Here is a 22,790-nt window from a genome sequence, read left to right as displayed (position 1 = left end):
TTTTCTTCTTGGATTGATCCCTTGATCATTATGTAGTGTCCTTCCTTGTCTCTTGTAACATTCTTTATTTTAAAGTCTATTTTATGTGATATGAGTATAGCTACTCCAGCTTTCTTTTAATTTCCATTTGCATGGAATATCTTTTTCCATCCCCTCAGTTTCAGTCTGAATGTGTCCCTAGTTCTAACGTGGGTCTCTTGTAGACAGCATATATATGGGTCTTGTTTTTGTATCCATTGAGCAAGCCTGTGTCTTTTGGTTGGAGCATTTAATCCATTCACGTTTAAGGTAATTATTGATATGTATGTTCCTATGACCATTTTCTTAATTGTTTTGGGTTTGTTTTTGTAGGTCATTTTCTTCTCTTGTGTTTCCCACTTAGAGAAGTTCCTTTAGCATTTGTTGTAGAGCTGGTTTGGTGGTGCTGAATTCTCTTAGCTTTTGCTTGTCTGTAAAGCTTTTGATTTCTCCATCAAATCTAAATGAGATCCTTGCCGGGTAGAGTAATCTTGGTTGTAGGTTCTTCCCTTTCAGCACTTTAAATATGTCCTGCCACTCCCTTCTGGCTTGTAGAGTTTCTGCTGAGAAATCAGCTGTTAACCTTATGGGAGTTCCCTTGTATGTTATTTGTCGTTTTTCCCTTGCTGCTTTCAATAATTTTTCTTTGTCTTTAATTTTTGCCACTTTGATTACTATGTGTCTCGGTGTGTTTCTCCTTGGGTTTATCCTGTATGGGACTCTCTGCGCTTCCTGGAGTTGGGTGGCTATTTCCTTTCCCATGTTAGGGAAGTTTTCGACTATAATCTCTTCAAATATTTTCCTGGGTCCTTTCTCTCTCTCTTCTCCTTCTGGGACCTCTATAATGCGAATGTTGGTGCGTTTAATGTTGTCCCAGAGGTCTCTTAGGCTGTCTTCATTTCTTTTCATTCTTTTTTCTTTATTCTGTTCTGCAGCAGTGAATTCCACCATTCTGTCTTCCAGGTCACTTATCCGTTCTTCCTCCTCAGTTATTCTGCTATTGATTCCTTCTAGTGTAGTTTTCATTTCAGTTATTGTATTGGTCCTCTCTGTTTGTTTGTTCTTTAATTCTTCTAGGTCTTTGTTAATCATTTCTTGCATCTTCTCAATCTTTGCCTCCATTCTTATTCCGAGGTCCTGGATCATCTTCACTATCATTATTCTGAGTTCTTTTTCTGGAAGGTTGCCTATCTCCACTTCATTTAGTTGTTTTTCTGGGGGTTTTTCTTGTTCCTTCATCTGGTATATAGCCCTCTGCCTTTTCATCTTGTCTATCTTTCTGTAAATGTGGTTTTTGTTCCACAGGCTGCAGGATTGTAGTTTTTCTTGCTTCTGCTGTCTGCCCTCTGGTGGTTGAGGCTATCTAAGAGCCTTGATGGGAGGCTCTGGTGGTGGGTAGAGCTGACTGTTGCTGTGGTGGTCAGAGCTCAGTAAAACTTTAATCCACTTGACTGTTGATGGGTGGGGCTGGGTTCCCTCCCTGTTGGTTGTTTTGCCTGAGGCAACCCAACACTGGAGCCTACCTGGGCTCTTTGGTGGGGCTAATGGCAGACTCCCGGGAGGGCTCACGCCAAGGAATACTTCCCAGAACCTCCGCTGCTAGCGTCCCTGTCCCCACGGTGAAACAGAGCCAGCCCCCGCCTCTGCAGGAGACCCTCCAACACTAGCAGGTAGGTCTGGTTCAGTCTCCCCCAAGGTCACTGCTCCTTCCCCCGGGTCCCGATGCGCACACTATTCCGTGTGCACCCTCCAAGAGTGGGGTCTCTGTTTCCCCCAGTCCTGTCGAAGTCCTGCAATCAATTCTCACTAGGCTTCAAAGTCTGATTCTCTATGAATTCCTCCTCCCATTGCCGGACCCTCAGGTTGGGAAGCCTGATGTGGGGCTCAGAACCTTCACTCCAGTGGGTGGACTTCTGTGGTATAAGTGTTCTCCAGTCTGTGAGTCACCCACCCAGCAGTTATGGGATTTGATTTTATTCTGACTGCGCCCCTCCTACTGTCTCACTGTGGCTTCTCCTCTGTCCTTGGATGTGGAGTATCCTCCTTGGTGAAGTCCAGTGTCTTCCTGTCGATGATTGTCCAGCAGCCAGTTGTGATTCTGGTGCTCTCCCAAGAGGGAGTGAGAGCCCGTCCTTCTACTCCGCCATCTTGGTTAATCTCCCCTATTTTATTTTCTTAATGTAAGATATACAAACATACCTCCGGGGCTTTAAGAGTTAACTATAATTGAGAAGTAATATCTGTAATATACTAGCATTTTTCTTTCTCTTCAAAGAGGGACTACCATAATGCCATCTGTAGAGAAGAAAATCTGATTTGATAACTGGCTTTGCTATAGCCAACTTTGTCTGAGACTTAGTTATATAGTTTCAGGTAATGATAAGTGTTATGGATAAAATATTTCAGAGAGAAAATGTTGGCAGAGGGGCAGTGACAAGAAGGCTTCTCTGCTGGAAGGATATTTGAGCAGCAACCTGAATGATGTGAGGAAATCAGTTACATGATGATCTGGGGGACAGAATTCCAGCAGAAGAAACACGAAGTGTAAATCTCACCAAGTGAGATTAGCTTACAGAACGACAAGAAGGTTGAGGTGGCAGAATGAATGACGTGAGTAAGGGAGATGGGGAGAAAGAGGTAGACGGGTCAGGTCAGGTGAGGTCCTTTAAGTCCAGGAGTTTGCCTTTTTTTTTTTTTTTTTAACTTTTATGGGAAGCCATTGGAGGAGTTTGATTTGAGGAATTGTGCGACATTTTAAAAGATTCCTTGGATGCTTTGGGATAATATTAGGGGGGCAGGAGTGAAAAAGTGAGACGAGCTGGGAGGTTATTTCAATTGCCCAGATGAGAATAGATAGTGGCTTAGACTGGGTGGTAATGATATACGAAGTGGTCAGATGCAGGATACCATTTGGTGTTCAATCAAATAGGTCTTGTTCATAACATTAGTGTGGAATGTGAGAGAAAGAGAGGACTCAAGGATGAAGCAGGTTCTTTTTGGGGGGAGGGGGGCATGCGGCTTGCAGGATCTTAGTTCCCTGACCAGGGATTGAACCCTGGGCCACAGCAGTGAAGGCACCGAGTCCTAACCACTGGACCACCAGGGAAGTCCCAGGGATGAAGCAGGTTCTTAATCTTAGAAACTGAGTGAATATCGATGCCATTTGGTGAAGTGGGAAAGACTGAGGAAGGAGCAAGGTTTGGAGGAGAATCACAAGTTTGGGATCCGTTTTAGTCATATAGTGAATCGTCAGTGCCTGTGTGAGACAGGAGAGGGAGAGGTCTGGCTGGATACATTAACTTGGGAGTCATTAGAATTTAGGTGGTATTTAAAATTTGGGGGCTGAATGAGATGACCAAGGGAGTGGGTGAAGATGGAGAAGAGGGTGCAGTACAGATCTTTGGGGTGTTGAAACATTGAGAGCTGTGGCTCTCAACTGGGTAACATCTAGCAATGTCTGGAGACATTCTTAGTTGTTACAATTGATGGGGGGAGGAGGGCGGGGCGCTACTGGTAACTAGTGGTTAGAGGCCAGAGGTGCTACTAAATATCCTACAATGCACAGATCATCATCACATAGTGTAGAATGATCTGACCTCAAATGTCGATAGTACTAAGGTTAAGAACCCTGATGTAGAAGTAGGCAGAACAAGGAGCCAGCAAGAGTGAGTAGTGAACTAGGAAGAAAATTGGAAGAGTGCTAAGGATGGGATTTCTAGAAAGGAATTTCAAACAGAAAAAAAGGTGTGTTCACCTCCGCCTGATGCTACTGAGAAGTTGCATGAGATGAGGACTGAGAATTGATCACTGGATTCAGTAAGATAGAGGATTTGGGGATGCATCCGTAGGATTCAAGATTCCTTTGAAGGCTAATATAGTCAAATGATGAGATTTATACATTTTCCTAAAATCAAGTACATGTTAAAGAAAGCTGACCCCCACTTTTTTTTTTTTCAGCCACAGAGGCAATACCAAATGAAATTTTTGATATTTTTATTGTTTAGGCTTTGTGAAGTACTGATTTCAACTAACTGACTCTGGTTAGCTTAATCAAAACAGGAATTTATTTGTAAAATACTATGGTATTTTTATGAAGTTAAGGAAAAATTGATTAATTGAGTGTTGGACCAGGTGGCAATAAATCTCTGCTCATAAGCAAGATTTCATGGACCTTTTCTATCATTTACATGACCTGGATACAATTGACTCTCAGTCTCTTTTTCCTGTTTTATTTATTTATTTATGCAAAAAAATACATTAGCATTAACTTGGGTCAGATAGCTATTTTATGACCAGTCCCTTCTTTTTTTTTAAAATGATACCCTTTTAATTAATTAATTAATTAAAATTTATTTATTTTTGGCTGCATTGGGTCTTCGTTGCTGCGCGCAGGCTTTTCTCTAGTTGCGGCGAGCGGGGGCTACTCTTCATTGCAGTCCGGGCTTCTCATTGCAGTGGCTTCTCTTATTGCGGAGCACGGGCTCTAGGCGCACGGGCTCAGTAGTTGTGGCTCGTGGGCTCTAGAGTGCAGGCTCAGTAGCTGTGGTGCACGGGCTCAGTTGCTCTGCGGCATGTGGGATCTTCCGGGACCAGGGCTCGAACCCGTGTCCCCTGCATTGGCAGGCGGATTCTTTACCACTGCGCCGCCAAGGAAGCCCGACCAATCCCTTTTGAAAAGTCCAGATCACATTTGCTGCTAGAGCTCCCCCCACCCGTCCTGCTGCCTTAGGTTCTCGGAGTAGTTCCCAGAAAAGCGAGAAGAGTGAAGGGACAGGCCAACGTTCTAGAGATGCTACTAGAGATTTTTTTCCTTTATCTTACATATCTGTACATCCAAGCAGGTCCTCAATAACTTTGCTCTAATTTTACCATGTATAACCACAACACTTCTTCCTTTACAGGAGATAACACACTTGTACAGTTACTGGATCCAGAAGTGATATCATGGGGACCCTGTTCTTTGAGTTCACAGTCACTGAATAGTGTTCATTTCTCCTCTTGTCCTGTCATGATCCATTTAAATATTTTGCAACTTATAAATCAAATGAATATTTTTATTGCAATTAATATACTCTATATATTAGTGAGACCCCCCCCCCAAACAAGGAGGGGGCAGAAAAAGAAAAAGTTAATAGTATTAATTGAAAGAATAAATAGGAAGAATTCATCAATCTCTAGATATCCCAAGAGTATGTAAGAAAATACAGGTTTAGTCAAGATTCCCTGTTTACCTAATCGCAAGGTTATAAACTACACTGAGTCTTTCCCCATTCATTACCCATTTCAAGTTGTTCTTGCCTTTAGCCAGCATTTCAGTGGTCTGAATTCCTCTGGGGTCTGAACCTTTATTTCTGAGGGGTCTCAACCTTCACCAATCCAGCCTAGATAACATTATGAGTCTCCTGCTAACCTGTCCTCCAGATTCCTCTCATACCCACAGAATCCCCAACAATCCTATTTCCCTCTGATAGGATAAATCATGCTAGCTATTAATCAAAACCCCTGCCCCCTCTTTTTTTTTTGCCTGTTCTTTTCCTGGTGGGAGGAGCTCAAACTAGCCCAGAGGGAATCTGTTTCTAATTCTGAGAGATGACTCCTGCCCCCGACCCCTGCCCAGTGCATTTGGCAATGAAACATCCCGAGCACCCAGACCACTGGTCCTCGACTCATTTACTATTAACCCCTCAGTTTCTAGTCCCCTGTACAGGCAGTGAGACAGATAGCGTCATTTATTGATCACCAGAATAGAACGTGGACTTCATGTTTTGGAGAGCTCCCCAGCTTACAAAGTGATGGCTCCCAGGGCACTTCCACTGTCTCTGAGAATCCTCGGAGAGGGTCAATCTAACTCTGCTTAACACGGAAGCCATCACAGTGAGATTTCAACACTCTTGTTGTTTTTTCTTTTAGTGGAGCAAATATTAAGATTCAAAATAGCATTGGTTTAAAAATAGAAATTATTTTTTTAATTTCTGCAAAGAAAACAGCCTCAAATCCCTTCAGCAAAGTAACACCTTTATTAATCTACATCAAATTATCCAACTTTTCCTTTACTGTTTTCTCCTTTCAGTTAATTCACAGTATCCTTGATTCCATGGCAAATTATAGAACTATTTTAGAATACAGTTAGCTGGAAAACATTGCTGCAGGAGTGGTAATGGTAATGGTAATATGCTGCTGCATATTACCAGCTTCCCGAGTAATTGTGTTTTCATTTCCTCTCATTCTCAGTAGAACCATCTTGGGTACATCTCATGTTTTAATTGTGCTGCATTCTCTAATATATCATTTCCTCTAACCTCATACCAGCGTGGTTGTGGCTCTCCTTAGGAATTCTCTGCCTTGCTGTCATTGATAGACATGACTGTCATTTCAAATAAAGGAAGAGAAAATAAATTATTTGGTGCATCCCTTCATTAGCAACGAGTCACTGCAGTGCCTCAGGCTAATATTTTAAATGATAAATTGTGAACATTTGTCAAGAAAGTCCACATCTATGTACGTAAATCATATGTAGGTCCACAGTAAAAACCTTACACCTGAAATACTTGTCAGCACAATACAAGTCAGTCTAATCCTCTTTGTTCTTGTGAAGCCATTATTGACAGTCTTGTGCTTATTTATAATTTCTCAGCAATGCTAGACTCAGAGGTTCCTATTCTATTATTTGTTTGGTGGAATCATTCCAGGGAATATTTATCATGAACTTGAGTGTATTGATAAGTTCTTCTGGGCTGAAAAATATCTGATGAACTCAATGCTATTCTTAGTATAGATTTAGCTCACTTTATGGATCAATTGCTTTCCTGAAAGATTTGCCTATGAAGTTAATTTCCTTCTAGTAAATTGATGTTTCTACTGACATGCATTTTAAATTGGAGCTGTGTTTTCTGGTAGACAGCAGCCCCAAGACATAGTAAAATCACATTTGAGATTATAGCAGTCCCCTCATGGGGGAGAAAAAAGGCAATTTTCAGGTAGTGATAAAATGTAAAAACAAGTTATTAAATTGAAGATGATTAATTTTATGTTTGACTAAATGGATTCAAAGTATAAAGAAGAAGAAACCATAATAACTTAGCTGAACAAAACATTCTGAAAAGACCCTGAGTCCTCTAATACTTTACGGCAGAAAAACATGAAATTCTTTTTGGTGGCTTAGGTTTTGTTTGCTTTTTTCTTTTTTTTTTAATTTTTTTTTTTTCCTTTGGAGATATACTTGCTGAAGGGAGAATGAGAACCAACTGAAATATTTCAAAATGAATCAAATAGAATATGAGAACATATTATTGAACTGTTCATTTGAACTTGAAAGTGAACCCTTTGGAGAAATGAAGTTTCTTTTTGCCTTCCACAGGATCTAATTCAGCACCGAATAAAGAGTAATAACTCTAACAGCAAGGGTGTGTATAGTGTTTATGGTATTTAGTTTCCCACTTTTTAAACTATAAATTATACTTGGATGGGCATCTTGTAATGTATCTTTATAATAGATCTTGAATAACAAAATGATTATTCTTCTAGGATAGAGTCACACAAGTCAATTTTTATTGGTTAAAGGGTAAGAACATATTTAACATTTTAAAATACGTGTCAACAAACTTTTTCTGTGACGAGCCAAAGAGAATATTTTTGACTTTGTAGACCATAGGGTCTCTGTGGCTTCTTCCTCCTCCCCCTCTGCCTGCCCTTCTCTATTCCCCTCCTGATCCCCGCCCCCCCCCTTCTCCTTTTTCCCCTCCTTCAAAAATGGAAAAAATGCAAAAACCATTCTTAGCTCACAGACTGTACAAAAACAGGCTGTGTGCTGTATCTGGCTGCTGGGCCAGAGTTGTCAACCCCTGTTTCAGATATATATTGCCAAATAGCTTTTCAAGGATGTATACCAACTTACTGTCTCACCAGGAATCTTTGAGAGTATTTATTTCACAGTAGTTTCCTTGTATGGTTTTAATATTTATATGAGGATATTCATTCTAGATTATTTTTCAAAATGTGCAACTTTAACATTTATTACTGTTTCTTTGATCATGGAAGTTTAATACTCTAGGTCCAGTTCAAAATATTCCACTGAAGACATTCATTTGGTGAGGCACTGAAATCAAATAAATCCATCTCTAATGTGTGAGAACTTAAAATGGTCAGGAAGCACTCTCAGCTTCCTGTCTCACGAACCATGACTAAGTTCCCTAGTGGAAGCCTCCCTCCTCTGGACACTAAGATCTCTGAACCCACCAAGCCCAAGGTTGCAAGGATAGGAAGTAAAAATTATGCAAGTGATTAATTAGGTGTAATAGTGTGAGGGGGCCTCTCTCACTTCTACTTTTGGTCCCCAGACCTGTGTATTCTGGGAGAATGAGCACCAAATTTTTCCTTCTAGTTGAAAGCATATACTGTATCTTTGGCGTAATTGCAGAGATTTGTGACACCATCAAAGATTTGAAAGATGCAGGGATGGTGATTCATACCATACTCCCAATTAAATTCTCTTTTGGCTAGTGAGAAAACAGATGGCTTTCAGAGAATGTCTGCGTTATTCTAAGCTTAATTACATGGGGATGCAAATTGCAAGCGCTCTTTCAGATATGGTATACTTACTGAGTATATCAGCACAGCCCCTGAGAGCTGATATGCATTTATTGATACAGAAAATGCTTTTATTTTCATACCAATCAATTCATTTTCATCTGGAAGGGACAGCAGTATACTTGTCACTGGCTTACTTTAAGGTATGACAATTTACCTTTTCTCTGTCATAAAATCGAAAGGAGTTTGATCATTTTGATAGCTCTTAAAATATTATACTGGCCTATTACATTGCTGCTATTATGCTAACTGGGTATATGGGAAGCATCAGATAGCAAGTACCCCAAATGCCTTAATAATACAAAAGCATGCTAAAAGGTATGAAATAAACCCCATTCCTGATTCCAATTACTCTATCAGTCAGAGTCCTGGCAGAAAATAGATGGTATATTCAAAAGGGTTTAAACTGAAAATAACTTAATGAAGAGATTATGTCCAGACCAATTAAGAAAACCAGTGTGAGTTTGTGAGGTTCCCAGAAACTAGCAGCAGCAAAAAGTCATTACCAGCCCTAGGCCTGAAGGGGAAAAAGGCAGAGACGGTATTACAGGAAGCTGGCAAGAACTGGAGGTATGGAACAGGGCCAGGTGACAAAGATATGGTTACTAAAAAAGAAGCCACCTTTAAAAATCTTGATCCAGCAGGTCTGAAGTGACACAACCTCTTTCTCCTTTTGCTGTCCACTTTCTTGCTTTTTATGTGAAATGTTCTCCTCAGCTGTCTCATAGTCATTGGTTGTACATGCTTAAGGTCTGGAGATCAAAAAGCTTTTTGGAAGCTCTGAGTGCCCATGAAAGGATACTGGATTTGAGCTTCACTCTAGGATGATATGGGATAGCTGTTTATCAAGGAACCTCCAATATTACTATCTCCATGTTCTTTCTCTTAAGCTAGTCATGTTTCTCCTAGAATAATATTCCAGTACCTGCCTAGCCCTAGAAACTAACAGTTTTCTTGAAGCCTAGTGGGGTGAAAAAAGCTAAAACCTTAGCATTTAGCATTTAAGAAGCAGATGGTTACGGAGTTCTCTGTTTTCTATGAGTTAACCATACATCAATTCTGCCTGATATCCCCCAGTCCAGAGAATAAATGTTAAGATGTTGACCAAAGTGGGGGAGGGGCAGTCACTTGTTGGTAAGTAAGGCTATAAATTGCCTTCTGATCACTGCTTTGGCTGCATCCCCAATATTTTGTAATTTCCCTTGTGATTCTTCTTTGACCTATGAAGTTATTTTGAAGTATGGTGTCTAATTTCCAAATATTTGGGATTTTCCAGATAGCTTTCTGTTATTAGTATCTAATTTAATTCCACTGTGGTCAGTGAATATATTTTTTGATTCTTTTAAATGTATTGCCTTATTTTATGGCCCAGTATGTGGACTGTTTTGGTAAATTCCATATGCACTTGAAAAGAAAATGTATACTGTAGTTATAGGATGGAGTATCTTATAAATATCAGTTAAGTAAAATCAGTGGCAATGGTGTTTAATTCTTCTATATTCCTGTCAATTTCCTGTCAACCTGTCCTGTTAATTACTAAGAGAGGAGTGTTGAAATCTCCAAATTTAATTGTGAATATATATATATTTCTCAGTTCAGTTCTGATAGTTTTGCTTTATGTATTTTGAAGTTCTGTGGCTAGGTACAAAGAAATTTAGGACTGTTAATATCTTTTTTTGATGAACTGTCTCCTTTATCATTATAAAATTTCTCTCTTTGTCCCTGGTAATATATCTTACTTTGAAGTTTATTTTTGTCTGATATTAATATAACTACTCAAGCTTTCTGTGATTAATGTTTGCATGATATAGCTTTTCCCATCCTTCTATTGTTAACCTATTTATAATTTTACATTTAAAATGAGTTTCTTATAGATAGCATATAGTTGAGTCTTGCTTTTTTTATCCAGTTTGATAAATTCTGGCATTAAATTGGAGAGTTTAAGTGATTTATATTTAATGTAACTATCAGTGTGGTTGAGTTTTAGTCTACCTTCCATTTTTTTGGCTCCCTTTTACATAACTTTCTGTCTTCTTTTGGATCAAGTACTTCTAGGATTCCACTTTGTGTCCATGTCCACTGTTGGAGATACCATCTTAAAAAACTGGTAACTGTAGAGTTCATAATATGTAACTTTAATTTATCACAATCTATTTTAAATATTATTATACCACTTCATATAAATGTATGACTCTTAAAACAGAATATTTCCATTTCTCTCTCTTGGATATTGTGCTATTGTCAACATTTTATATCTACATATGTTATAAACCCCAGAATACATTATTTTGCTTCGGTTAATTATATCTTTAAATAACTTCAATAATGAGAAAAATGTCTTGTGTATTTACTCACATGTTTATCATTTTTGGTGTTTTCCAAATTTTCTTCTGATTTTTTTTCCCTTTGCCTGAAAAAATTTATTAGCACTTCCTATGGTCTAAGTCAGCTGGAGATAAATTGTCTAGCTTTTAATTGTCTGAAAAAGACTTTATTTTTCTTTCATCTTGGAAGATATTTTCACTGGATATAAAATTCTAGGTTGACTTTTTAAAAATCTCTTATCATTCAGCACTTTTTACCTTTCTTCACTTTAAAATTGTCATTTCATTTTCTTAATGCTTGCATGTTTTGACAAGAAGTCTGTAATTATTCTTTTCTTTGGTTTTCTAAACATAATTTTTTTCTTTTTTACAATATTTTTCATCACTGGTTTTTAGCAATTTGACTTATTATGGTTTTCTTTTGTGTTTATCTCCCTTTAGGTTCATAGAGCTTCTTTGATCTAGGGGCTTATAATTTTTATCAAATTTGGAAAATTTTCAGCCAATTTTTCTTTAAATATTTTTCTGTCTCTCTTAGACCCCTGCTTCTAATTTTACATATATTAGACTGCTTGACAATGCCCCATAGGCCACTGGGGCCCTATTAATTATTTTCAGTCCAGAAATCACCTCTTAGCTGGAAACCAAGCCAATTTATGAGGCTCACTTCATTTGTTGTACCTCTTTCCAGGATTATAATACTACGTTGTTTGTGATCAAATATCTAAAAATAGTTGTTTCCTATATTTTGTTTAGTTTTCAGTTGTTTATGGCAGGAGGTTAATTCCAGGCTCTGGGTTCAGAACCTAATTCTCCTACTTACAGTTTGACCCTGGGCAAAGTTAATGTCTCTATTTCATTAGTTTTCTCATCTTTAATACTTTACACCTAACTTGCAGGATTATTGTGAAGATTCTCAGTAATGTGTAACATATATAAAGTGTGTGATGCATAGTAAATGTCCTATTTGTAGGATGTTACTTACCCTTAAGAAAATGAATTTGTGGAGAGAGAAAGTGATAATCAGGCCTCAGCTAAGGTTGTTAGGATAAAGTGCCAGGCTCCTCTTCAGTACTAATGCCTGGGGGAAGAAGGGAGATAGAAAGTTGTTAGGATAAAGTGCCAGCTCCTCTTCATTACTAATGCCTGGGGGAAGAAGGGAGATAGAAAAACTTTGTTGCCTAAGACACCTTGGCAGAAGGGTTCATTTAAAAAACTTGCTGTTTCTAGGATGCCACTACTTAGCTGCTCTGCTGAAGAACTCATCACTTCAGTTCCAAATCACTGAGTGGTCAAGATAATCTCCAAACCTTTCTGGTTAGAAGGCCAAAGGTCACTGATGGACAACTAGACCAGCCCCATTGGCTCTGTGAAGTCAGTTGTTGGTCAGACAGCTGGGATGGGGCTAAGGCTCAGGTAGGAACTAACTCTGTAATATAGCAATTTCTCTCAGAATTTAATATTAGAAAAACCTTTGTCAGCCCGTAGGATCAGTGTTTCTTCCTTCTGATAATAGGGGTGAAATAACTAAATGCTGTTTCATTCTTGCTTTATAAGGACACTCAAAGCCATATTTTGTTCTTAATCTCTTAAATGTTTACCCTTAACATTGGCATATGTGCCTTCTTTTTTTCTTTGTATCAGTCTTGTTATGTATATTCATTTTTTGGTGAATTTCTGAAGATCATTTCTTTTAGGAAAGAGATTTTTAAAAAATTGTTTATTATATATTTTATTATTCAAGGCTTAGTATTTTGTACTGCCTTAGCTATTAATGTAATTGGTAATTATGTCATATCTCTTCAAGAGTTGGGTTCCCCATTGGCGCAACTATCCCCATAATAACTGGAACAATGTGACATAAAAAGAAAAAAAGGCTATTCAAATTTATTTATAATGAATACTATAAGAAATGTTTTCATTCTTGCTCTTCAATATTTTTTGTTAATAAGCAAGTATATTCCTCATGACCAAACATACCAAAATGTGTTGATAACCTAGGCATTTGAAGTACCAATATCAGTTTCTTCAGCATTTACTATCTGTGAATGGACAGAGGTTCTTAATGTCTCAGTGAACATTACAACCTTCCAGATCTGATCCTTTCTTGATCTTTTCTGCACCAAACCTTACTTAGGTGCACCTGCTCCTACCTTGTATCCTTTGTAAGGCAGAGTGACTCAGCAGCATTTGTGCTACTTTAAGTACATGCCCCTGTTTTCAGGTGTTAAAATATCCAGTATAACTATAGCCACAGTTCAGTTTCCTGGCTTGAGTACTATTTGCCTCTCATCTAACATTTGTATTCTTTACAGGAAAAGATCATGGAGAGAGGTTAATGTAATAATCATAAAAATAGATATTGATGTACCTCTTTAAAAAGCGATTTCATTTACAGCTATGCCTATAAATAGTTTCATTCATGCTCTAGGCTCCTGTGTTTGACCTTTGGGGAAGATGTGTCACAGGGTGTCTATGAAGTTCCCTGAGGAGCTGCACTTTTTGGAGATGATCAGCCACTTAGTGGGAGCTATTGCATTTGATGATGTGAATTCTATTTTTAGGACTTGAACAGATTTGGGATCTGCTGCATTGGAGTGCTGCTGTGAATTCTTATGAGCTTAATTTTTCTTCTCTGTATCTTCTTTGACAAGAAAATAGTCCTTAACACGATTATGTGGTGTGTAATATGCCCTCACTGTAAACAGCTTTCTCTTTTTCTTACATACCCCGTCAATTCATCACACCCAGTCCAGGAAAAGTTTTCTGTAGGAAAACAGTTTTGAGCACAGCTAAATATCAGGCATATTCTTATTATGTTCATTTTATTAATGAGGAAATGATTCAGGGAAGTGTAGTAATTCCACTAAGGTCAAACAATGAGTAAAGGTCACAGTTAGGAATCGATCCCACCTGTCCAATGGTTCACATCTCCTACTTCCTCAGACCTCAATATTCCCATCTGGGAATTGGCAGTAATGTCCTTCTCTAAATAGCATGAAAGATTTCCCTGGAACCTGGATTTTAGTTCTGCCTTTGCCACTAGCTGGGTATGTTGGAACTATCGCAATCTTCCTGGATTTCTGTTCCCTCAACTATAAAATGAGCAGTAGGTGGGGAGATACATAAGATCCTTCTAACTCTAAATTCTATTGTATTTTATTTGAATTTGCCCATAATTTTAGAAATCCAAATAACACTGCATTTGTTTGATGGAATTGAATGCTTTCTTCATAGGCTCTGAAATTGACATGCCTACTCCCCCTGTCTGTCCTATTTCTGGATCTACCCACAGCCCTCCATACCTCTGTACACCTACCACCTGTCTGTCCTTGCTCATAATTTCTCTCTCTACATACTTCTCACGAGGAGAGTTAGAGGCTGGGATGGATAGATAAGATGTTTTCTCAGAGTTATAGCTACCTAGCTGGTTTAGTAACATTATATCATTAAACATCACAAGGAATGAAAAAGGGGGCAGTGGGATTGCTGAGGGTTGATCTCTAACTGACAGATAGCAGCCATGAGAATTTACTTTTGCCAAAGCTCTGTCTTCCTAGATATAGACATGAATAATTACACACAAGCACACACCCTCTTTACAAGTAGTTAACGATGTCACTTTCCATTAGCTACACATCTAGATTGCTGTCTCTCTTGCTTGTAAGTACATGTTTGAATAACATAATGGAAGACAACCTGTCTCCCTTTACATATCAGTTCTGATATTCACAGTTGAGAAAACTTCACCTCTTTGGATTTATTTTAAGTCAAGTATGATGGATGGCCTTGAGAGCTACAGCATAGGAACAAAAACTCATGAGAGTTTCAGGCTGAGGGTTTTTTTTTTTCCTCTTCTTCTTTTGGAGGCATAACACTCCATCACTGCTGTCAAGTGAGGGCTCAGTATGATGGGAAAATTAGAGGAGAAAGGCTGAAAGCCACTGTAATTTTGTTCCTTAGGGACTTTTGTCCAAATCTGATTATATAGTATGTTTGCAAACTTCTCTTTGGAAGTTGGGGTTTGTGTGTGTGTGTGTGTATGTGTGTGTGTGTGTGTGTGTGTGTGATAATTAAAACCAGTGCCTGGTAAATAAGGTTATTATTTTTAATGAAATGTAGTTTGTGTGTGAATTGTGGTATGAATGAGGAAATGGGTATGCTGTGAATATTCACCTGATTTTTTTCAAAACTTAATATAGTGAATAACTGTTTTTAGTACAAATTATAAAATAAAACTATTGTAGCCTTTAAGTCCTCTCAGGTGAAATGGTTTAAAGTTTTTATAGGTATAGTGTTTCTGGTGGGGGCAGATGATGGAGTGTATAAGGCAGCTATTTCAACAAATAAAACCCAAATCTTGATGGCTCATAGCAAATATTTATTGTTCTCATTCATTGGTCTAAGAGTTGGCAAGGTTCACTTGATCTGACCTGGGCTCAGCTGTGTCTGGCTTCAGGCCGCAGGACTGGGTTTGGGTCTGCTCTATGTGTCTTAAGTCCAGGCCCCCTAGGACGTGCTTGTCTTGTGGTGATGGTAGAACACAAGGCAGGGTGTAAAAACACACAATACCTCTTAAGGTCTTGGCTCAGAACTGGCACACTGTCACACTGCCCACATTCAATTGGCCAAAGCCAGTCACAGGGCCAGATCCAACATCCATGGACCCAATGTCCATGGACCTGGGGAAATATACAACATCTGTGCCAGTGGGAGGAGCTACAAAGGCAACTGGAAAAGGCCTTTGGTGCATAATCACAATGTAGGAAGGAAGTGAAGACATGGGAACGATAAACCAATGTGCCTCAGGTAGGGAGACTTATTCCATTGGGGGAAGATGAGCTATGGAGACTGCCTCCAGTTTTAAATGGCACATCACCTTTCCTTTCCGTCTGCTTCCATTGTATTGATAATTGACAGCAAAATCCTAGTCTGATGTTGTAGGTTAGCATCAGGAAGTGCAGCGCATCTGGGAAAAGCACAGACTTTCAAAGTGGTCTCAAGGTAAGTTGCCCTTCCTGTACTGTGACTGTGCTGTATGTTGTATTAACAGGTGGTCAGCTGTGGAATTAACCTGTGTGTGTATGTGTGGTCTATCAAGCTGTTGAAATGTTTTTGAGAAACAAAATAACTAATAAATATTGAAGAAAAATTAGATTTATAGTATATGCACATGAAAGGGGAGGACATGATTAAGTTGATAAGACTGTTTTAAGCTTTCCATAAAATGTTCAATGAAAATCTAACACCTCAAAATCTATTTGCATCAGAAAATTAAATGACATTTGACTGTTCTGACAGAATATACTTACCTAACTTCAGGTAATTTTTATTTCTCTTTATTAAATGTATTCAGTTGAAGAGAGCAGTGTGGCCACTACCTATTTTTAATAGACATAGACATGTGCTTTATTTTTGACTGTTCAAAAAACTTGAGTTGGTATTATTAAAACTCTCCATTCAAAGACTTACTATAACTATATATATAGTAAGAATACAAAAGAATATATATATTCTTTTGTATTATGGCTTATCATAGGATATTGAATATAGTTCTCTGTGCTATACAGTAGGACCTTGTATATCCATTCTATACGTAATAGCTTACATCTGCTAACCCCAACTTTCCACTCCTTTGTATATAGAATGGATACATAACAAGGTCCTACTGTATAGCACAGAGAACTATATTCAATATCCGATGATAAACCATAATGCAAAAGAATATAAAAAAAGAATGTATATATATGTACATATATATACATGTTCACTTTGCTATACAGCAGAAATTAACACAACATTGTAAATCAACTGTACTTCAATAAAAAAATTAATTAAAAAAAGACTTACTTTATGAGTTTATGTCCTCTGTAATGGTGATTTGTCCAGTGTCCTCACTTACTTTGTCTGACTTTTGAGAAGAACAGTTTTGTTACTTATTTCTGCCCTTGGTCTTTCCTGTCCTAACGATCCTTCCCCAAATTACTACGCATCATGGCTTTACCTTGCGTGTTTGCTTCATAGGGATATTGTCTGGTTAAAATTAGGTATTAGAAACTGATTCTTGAAAATTAAGACTGAAGTTACTTCTTTAGAAGTAACTTCTAAACTGAAGTTACTTTTCGTCATTTCTGCCTAAACTTCACGTTATCTTTCCTCTGCATAAAGTGAGCTGGATTGCATCCCACACCTGTTCATGCAGTGGTGGACAGCCACGGCAGGTGTGTGGGTACGTTTGCATGTGGGTCTGTATTTTATCTAAGGACGCGAGATCCTTGTAATTGTGGGACTTCACCACTCTCTTATACCTAAATGATGAACTTCTACTCACCAGACAATGTGCCTTTGATGATCTAGATATCTTACCTTAGGTGTTATACAGCATGTTCTCTGTGATGTATGTAGCATGTTTTATGTTGTTTTATCAATCTGTGTAAACTGTACCCAAAGCCAGCAGCTATTCCAAAATAAAAGTGAAAAGTGGAGGGATTTAAAACGAGGGATGTGATTAGTAATTAATACATTTCTGAAGATGAGGTAGCCTGGTGAGAGTACACCATAAATTTTAAAAGGCTTATTTCCTCTTTTCTTGCCAAAGGTAAACAGAAATGGTCTAGGAGGGGTGATGAGCTATATAAATGGAAGTTATCTGAACAGAAATATTCTAGGAGGAGGATAAGCTTTATAAATGGAAGTTAAGAGGGGTCCGAGCTTTAATCTCTTCATCTCTTAAAGCATGGCCAGCACTGCCCTCCTCTTGGGGTCGCCATGAAGTCATAGTGGAGGAGCTTAGCAGGCTCCCTCCTCTCCGAGGTTCTTTAGGCATTAGTCCTTTTCTGTGTCTTCTGAGCAGGAGTGGGGGCACTCTGTAGCACATGAGGCCCTAAACAAAAGCCCAGGAGAAAGTCTGTCTGGAGAGAGTAGTTAGAAAGAGGCATATGGAAAGAATGAGGCCAAGTTCCTGAAAAGACCCTCATTCTAAGACATCTCGCTCAGGTGAAGAAAGAGCCTGGTTGTAACCTTCTGGAGGCCCATATCTGCAGAGTCGATGCCCAAGGCCCTGGACCTTCATTTTCTCAGTGATCACAGCAAAGTGTTTTGTGGACAGCCTGCCAGAGGGCAACTGTAGAGACCCTGTGACCTGCATCACCTTTCAACTTTAAAGTGTGATTAGACACCAACCCACGGAACAGGCAAACAAAAAGCAAAACCTCGGCTGTTTTCAATTTTTCTTTCTTCTGAAATGCTACTCTAATATAAAGGAGAAGCGTGTTATCCCACAGTCCTTTTGTTAGCGGACTTACTCTCAGCTCAAGTTACTTGTAAGTCAGGTGTTCAACGTGGCGGAAGTCGTTGGCTGGTTTTGGGTCCCTGCCAAAGAGACACTATTACAAGGATTAGGTGTAATAAACACCCTATCATATATCCAACAGTCATCTCTGTTGCTAAAGTGCCCTGAGCCTAAACCCTTAGCTTCTGCCTGGTTGCTTAATATTTTGCCAAGGTTGCTTACCAGGAATTAGAAGAGGTCTAGGAACCTGAGAGCTCTATGGGACTTTAGAGGTCATCTCGTGGTTTCCAAACTATATTCAGGTGGAACGCTGGTGGCTTGCGACGTGTTTAACGGGTGTCCCTTTAAATGGATTCTGTGGTCATGTAAGTTTGGAAAACACTATTATACAGAGCTAAGTTTCTTTAGTAAAGGACATCTCAAGGTCTTTAATATGCTAACATGAATCGTGGCTCTGGGGATACGACATGTAGGTTTTCTCACACTCACTTGACCATGAAGTCCTTTTATTGTAGAACAGGTACCGCCATCTCGAGAATGCCAGGCAGAGGCCATGGAATCTAGTCATTAAGAGCACGCCTTCTAATGTTGAACTGCCTGGGTTCAATTCCTGGCTTTACCATTTACTGATCTCATGATCTTGAGCAATTCGCATCACTTCTTTGTACTTCAGTTTCCCCAACTAAAATGGGGACGCTAATGATACCTACCTATAGAGTTATTTTTAAAACCGAAGAACGGGGCTAAGAACAGTGCCTGGCACATACTTGACTATTATCATCCTAACATAGTTCAGATAAGGACTAGCCTGATGCCCTCATTCTGGAGATGAGAAAGTGAGTTCCAAGTAGTGTACTCATGCAGTGTCACTCATTCAACACACTGACTAAGCGCCAATATGCACTTGCATGCATCGTGCATGGCAATTCTATCCCGATAAATGAAGATGAACTTGGGGCAGTTCTTGCCCTGGAAGAACACACACTAGTGACTTGGCTCAGGTGAGACCTTTTAGTAGTAAAGCCAACAGCCAACTTTACAGTAGTAAAGTCCAAGTCAGGACTCCTGACTTCCGTCCTGCAGCTCATCCTCTGATTCTGTTCTGAAAGAGAATGATCTGTAGAGCCCGATTGGTAAGCAAGATAGAGGGAGCGTGGAGTACAGCCAGTAGACTTATTTTTTTAATTGGATATGAAGGCATATATTTGAATTCATTGTTAGTGTGAGCCAGAAAAAGTAATCAAGAGAAACACTTTTGGAGAAAAGCAAACTCTAAAAATATTAACTAGAAAGGCAAGTAATGGGTGGTATGAAGTGGCCCACGTAGGAGTCCCCAGATAGGGCTGGCTTGATGTATTGGTCACCAATGTGTCACTAATGGTCTGCTCTGTTTGGTCTAGGCATCCCTTCTGAGGGCTTCCCCCGGGACTGCTTCAGTGAGCAGACAGCAGCTAAAGACCTTCCCAGCAGGGATGGAGGTGCGTGGGTCCTGGCCTACAGAGCAGGACCAGTCGGTCCATTTCTGCTCCATGAAGAAAGAGAGAAGCCCAACAGAAGCAAACTGTACTTGGATCTCCATGTAAGTAGACATCTTTGTGTTTGTGCTATGATTCTTTGCAATTGACAGAGGCTCACTTAATATGCATTTAATGTAAAGTGTGTTTGTAAAGCTGCTGAAGCTACATTTTGTGTGAGTGTCGTCTAAAAATCAATCAGTTGCAGAAAACAGTTATATATCGGTGAGCTGAAATTTGTACACTGGAAAGTGACTGTGTTTACAATTTATCTGAGCATTTACAGAGTACTCTGCTTACATCAGTTTGCTGCCTAAACCTCACTGTGGGAGAACCCATTTGCTGCTCTTAATATCATTTTTCTAAAAATTCGAGAACATATGTTAGCTGACTGATAGGATCTGGATCCTCCAGTGAAATTCAAATAGCCTGTCTTCCACATTCCTAAACCTTTCTTTCTCTGCAGCCGCTCAAATAACAGGTGAACAATTTGGCAGGAAATCTGTGGAATAGAGGATGACCCATTAGAAAAACAGACTTCTCTTTCCCATTCATTCATGGATTCATTGACACAGAGGCCTTGACTGATCTGTACAAAGCAGTGGGCTGGGTTTTAGCTACTTCCACACCATAGGTGGCCTGATAGGATTGACCAGACTGTCACGATTGTCACCACCCTTCCTCACATCCCCATTTCCTGTCAGAGATGGGGGTGAGCATTAGGAATCTAACAGGCACTTTTTTTTTTTTTTTTTGCTCTATTAACTTTAATGCCTGTTGATAGTCTTGTGTCCCTGATTTCTTTGAATGACTTACAATTCGTTATTTTCAAGCCTGGAAGTATGTTTTTGATGAGTGTGGCCTGTAAGGTTCATATGGGTAGCAATTTTCTCAAGCAACCAAGAGCAGAAGAGCCTTGCACTTTTCATAATCATAAAACCATAGTCATTGTATGTCATTTTAGAAAAGCATTCGACATCTCAGTTATTGTAAAAGGAGGTTTGGAATGAAGCTGTAAGATGTAAAATCTACAGCCCTTCATGAGATGAAATGGAAATTTGTAGTTTTTGTTTACATGCCTCTCCCGAAAAAGCAAACTGTGCATCCTGATATGTGCTCAAAGTAAGAAGTGTAACAGCGACATCTACTGGCCAGATTAAGTTGAGTTTGCCGCAGCAGGAAGCCTGGCATGTCACAGTGCTGAAATGGATTTTGAAAGACCACTTTCTTTTTCTGTATTTTAAAAAAATGTTGGGTTTATGTGTTTTTTAACACATTGACTAAACTATGTATTTCTGGTTTTCCTTTTCCTCAGTGAATTAAATTATTTCTTAATTTTACTTTATTTCAATTATAGAAATCATATACAACCCTTTTGGAAAATTTGAAATATGTAGTTAAATTGAAAGAAAAGTAATAACTCATAATCTCAGCAACCACAGACAATAACTGTAAAATTTTGATAAATTTTCTTTGTATTTTTCACTGTGTATGACGGATTTTCAGTGAGGAACTTTTTTTTTTTAACTTATAAGCATAGATTTTATATCCTTATTACTTTCTTTTTTTTTTCTTTACCTATTACTTTTACAATACTGGTCCATGTTGCTACAAATTCCTCCTGGATATATTTTCAGTGAATGAATAATGTTCCTCTACATTGTATCTCAAAATTTATTTAATCATTTCTCTGTTATTGGATGTTAAAATTTTTTTTTTTGGCCAAGGGCACGACATGCAGGATCTTAGTTCCCTGACCAGCTATCGAACCCGTGCCCCCTGCAGTGGAAGTGTGGAGTCCTAATCACTGGACTGCCAGGGAATTCCCTAAAGTTGTTTTTTATTTTGGGATAGTACTACAATTTGGAAATAAATAGCACTACCACATATATAATTTTTCTTATACCCCTCCCCTCCAATATTTAGGATAAACTTTGGTTTATGGTCTATAAATATAAGTATTTTTAGGCTTTTGAAACAGATCACATAAACAAGGTCTATTTCCTGAACCAGCCTTTAATGGTGTGTGTGTGTGTTTATACACACATATATATATAATTATATATATTATATACAATATATGTATAACAAATATAATATTTATATATTACATATATTATATATGATGTATAAATAATATGTTTGTATATAATTTACATAAATATACAGTAAAATATATATAAATATTTACATGTTTCTTAGTTTTCCATTAATTATAATTTTTAAAAACTGGGGTAGTTTCTTTAGATCATTTTCTACATCAGTGGTTTTATAGCTTGGGCCCTAAGACTCCTCACCTGCAAGCCCTACCCCCTCTTCAGAAGCTACAATTTGTCTCCTGTGTTCTGAATATTGTTATTCTAAGATGTCTGCTTGGGAGGGTTCTACTGATTTAGTAAAAGTTTGCATCCTGTTACTGATCACCACACCAGCTCACAAGGACTTCTTTCCTCTGGGGGGCTGTGAACGCTAAGCTCAGGGAGACGTGTATTGCTGTATGATACTTTGATCAGCCTTAAATGTTGGATAGGACTGCTCATTTTCAGATTTGAGCCTGATTTGCAGTGTCATCATTAAGAAGTTACTTTTCTTTTTAACATCTTTATTGGAGTATAATTACTTTACAATGGTGTGTTAGTTTCTGCTGTATAACAAAGTGAATCAGCTATACATATACATATATCCTCATATCTCTTCCCTCTTGCATCTCCTTCCCACCCTCCCTATCCCACCCCTTTAGGTGGTCACAAAGCACCAAGCTGATCTCCCCGTGTTATGTAGCTGCTTTCCACTAGCTATCTGTTTTACATTTGGTAGTGTATATATGTCCATGCCACTCTCTCACTTCGTCCCAGCTTACCCTTCCCCCTCCCCGTGTCCTCAAGTCCATTCTCTGATCTGCATCTTTATTCCTGTCCTGCTCAGAACCTTTTTTTTTTGGTTCCATATATATGTGTTAACATATGATATTTGTTTTTCTCTTTCTGACTTACTTCACTCTGTGTGACAGACTCTAGGTCCATCCACCTCACTACAAATAACTCAATTTCGTTTCTT

General features: G+C 38.7%; 1 protein-coding gene across 1 annotated transcript in view; it reads left to right on the top strand.

Annotated features, from left to right (window-relative positions):
- FMN1 (formin 1) overlaps positions 1-22,790 on the top strand; it is a 414,086-nt gene that overhangs the window by 64,587 nt on the left and 326,709 nt on the right. The window contains exon 2 of the mRNA XM_061180550.1: positions 19,620-19,798. Coding sequence (XP_061036533.1) covers positions 19,620-19,798 — 179 coding nt within the window. The remainder of the gene's footprint in view (positions 1-19,619; positions 19,799-22,790) is intronic.

The sequence above is a fragment of the Eubalaena glacialis genome, chromosome 2 (genome assembly GCF_028564815.1).
Source record: "Eubalaena glacialis isolate mEubGla1 chromosome 2, mEubGla1.1.hap2.+ XY, whole genome shotgun sequence".
NCBI classification, from domain to species: Eukaryota; Metazoa; Chordata; class Mammalia; order Artiodactyla; family Balaenidae; genus Eubalaena; species Eubalaena glacialis.
This window is presented reverse-complemented; position numbering and strand designations above follow the sequence as displayed.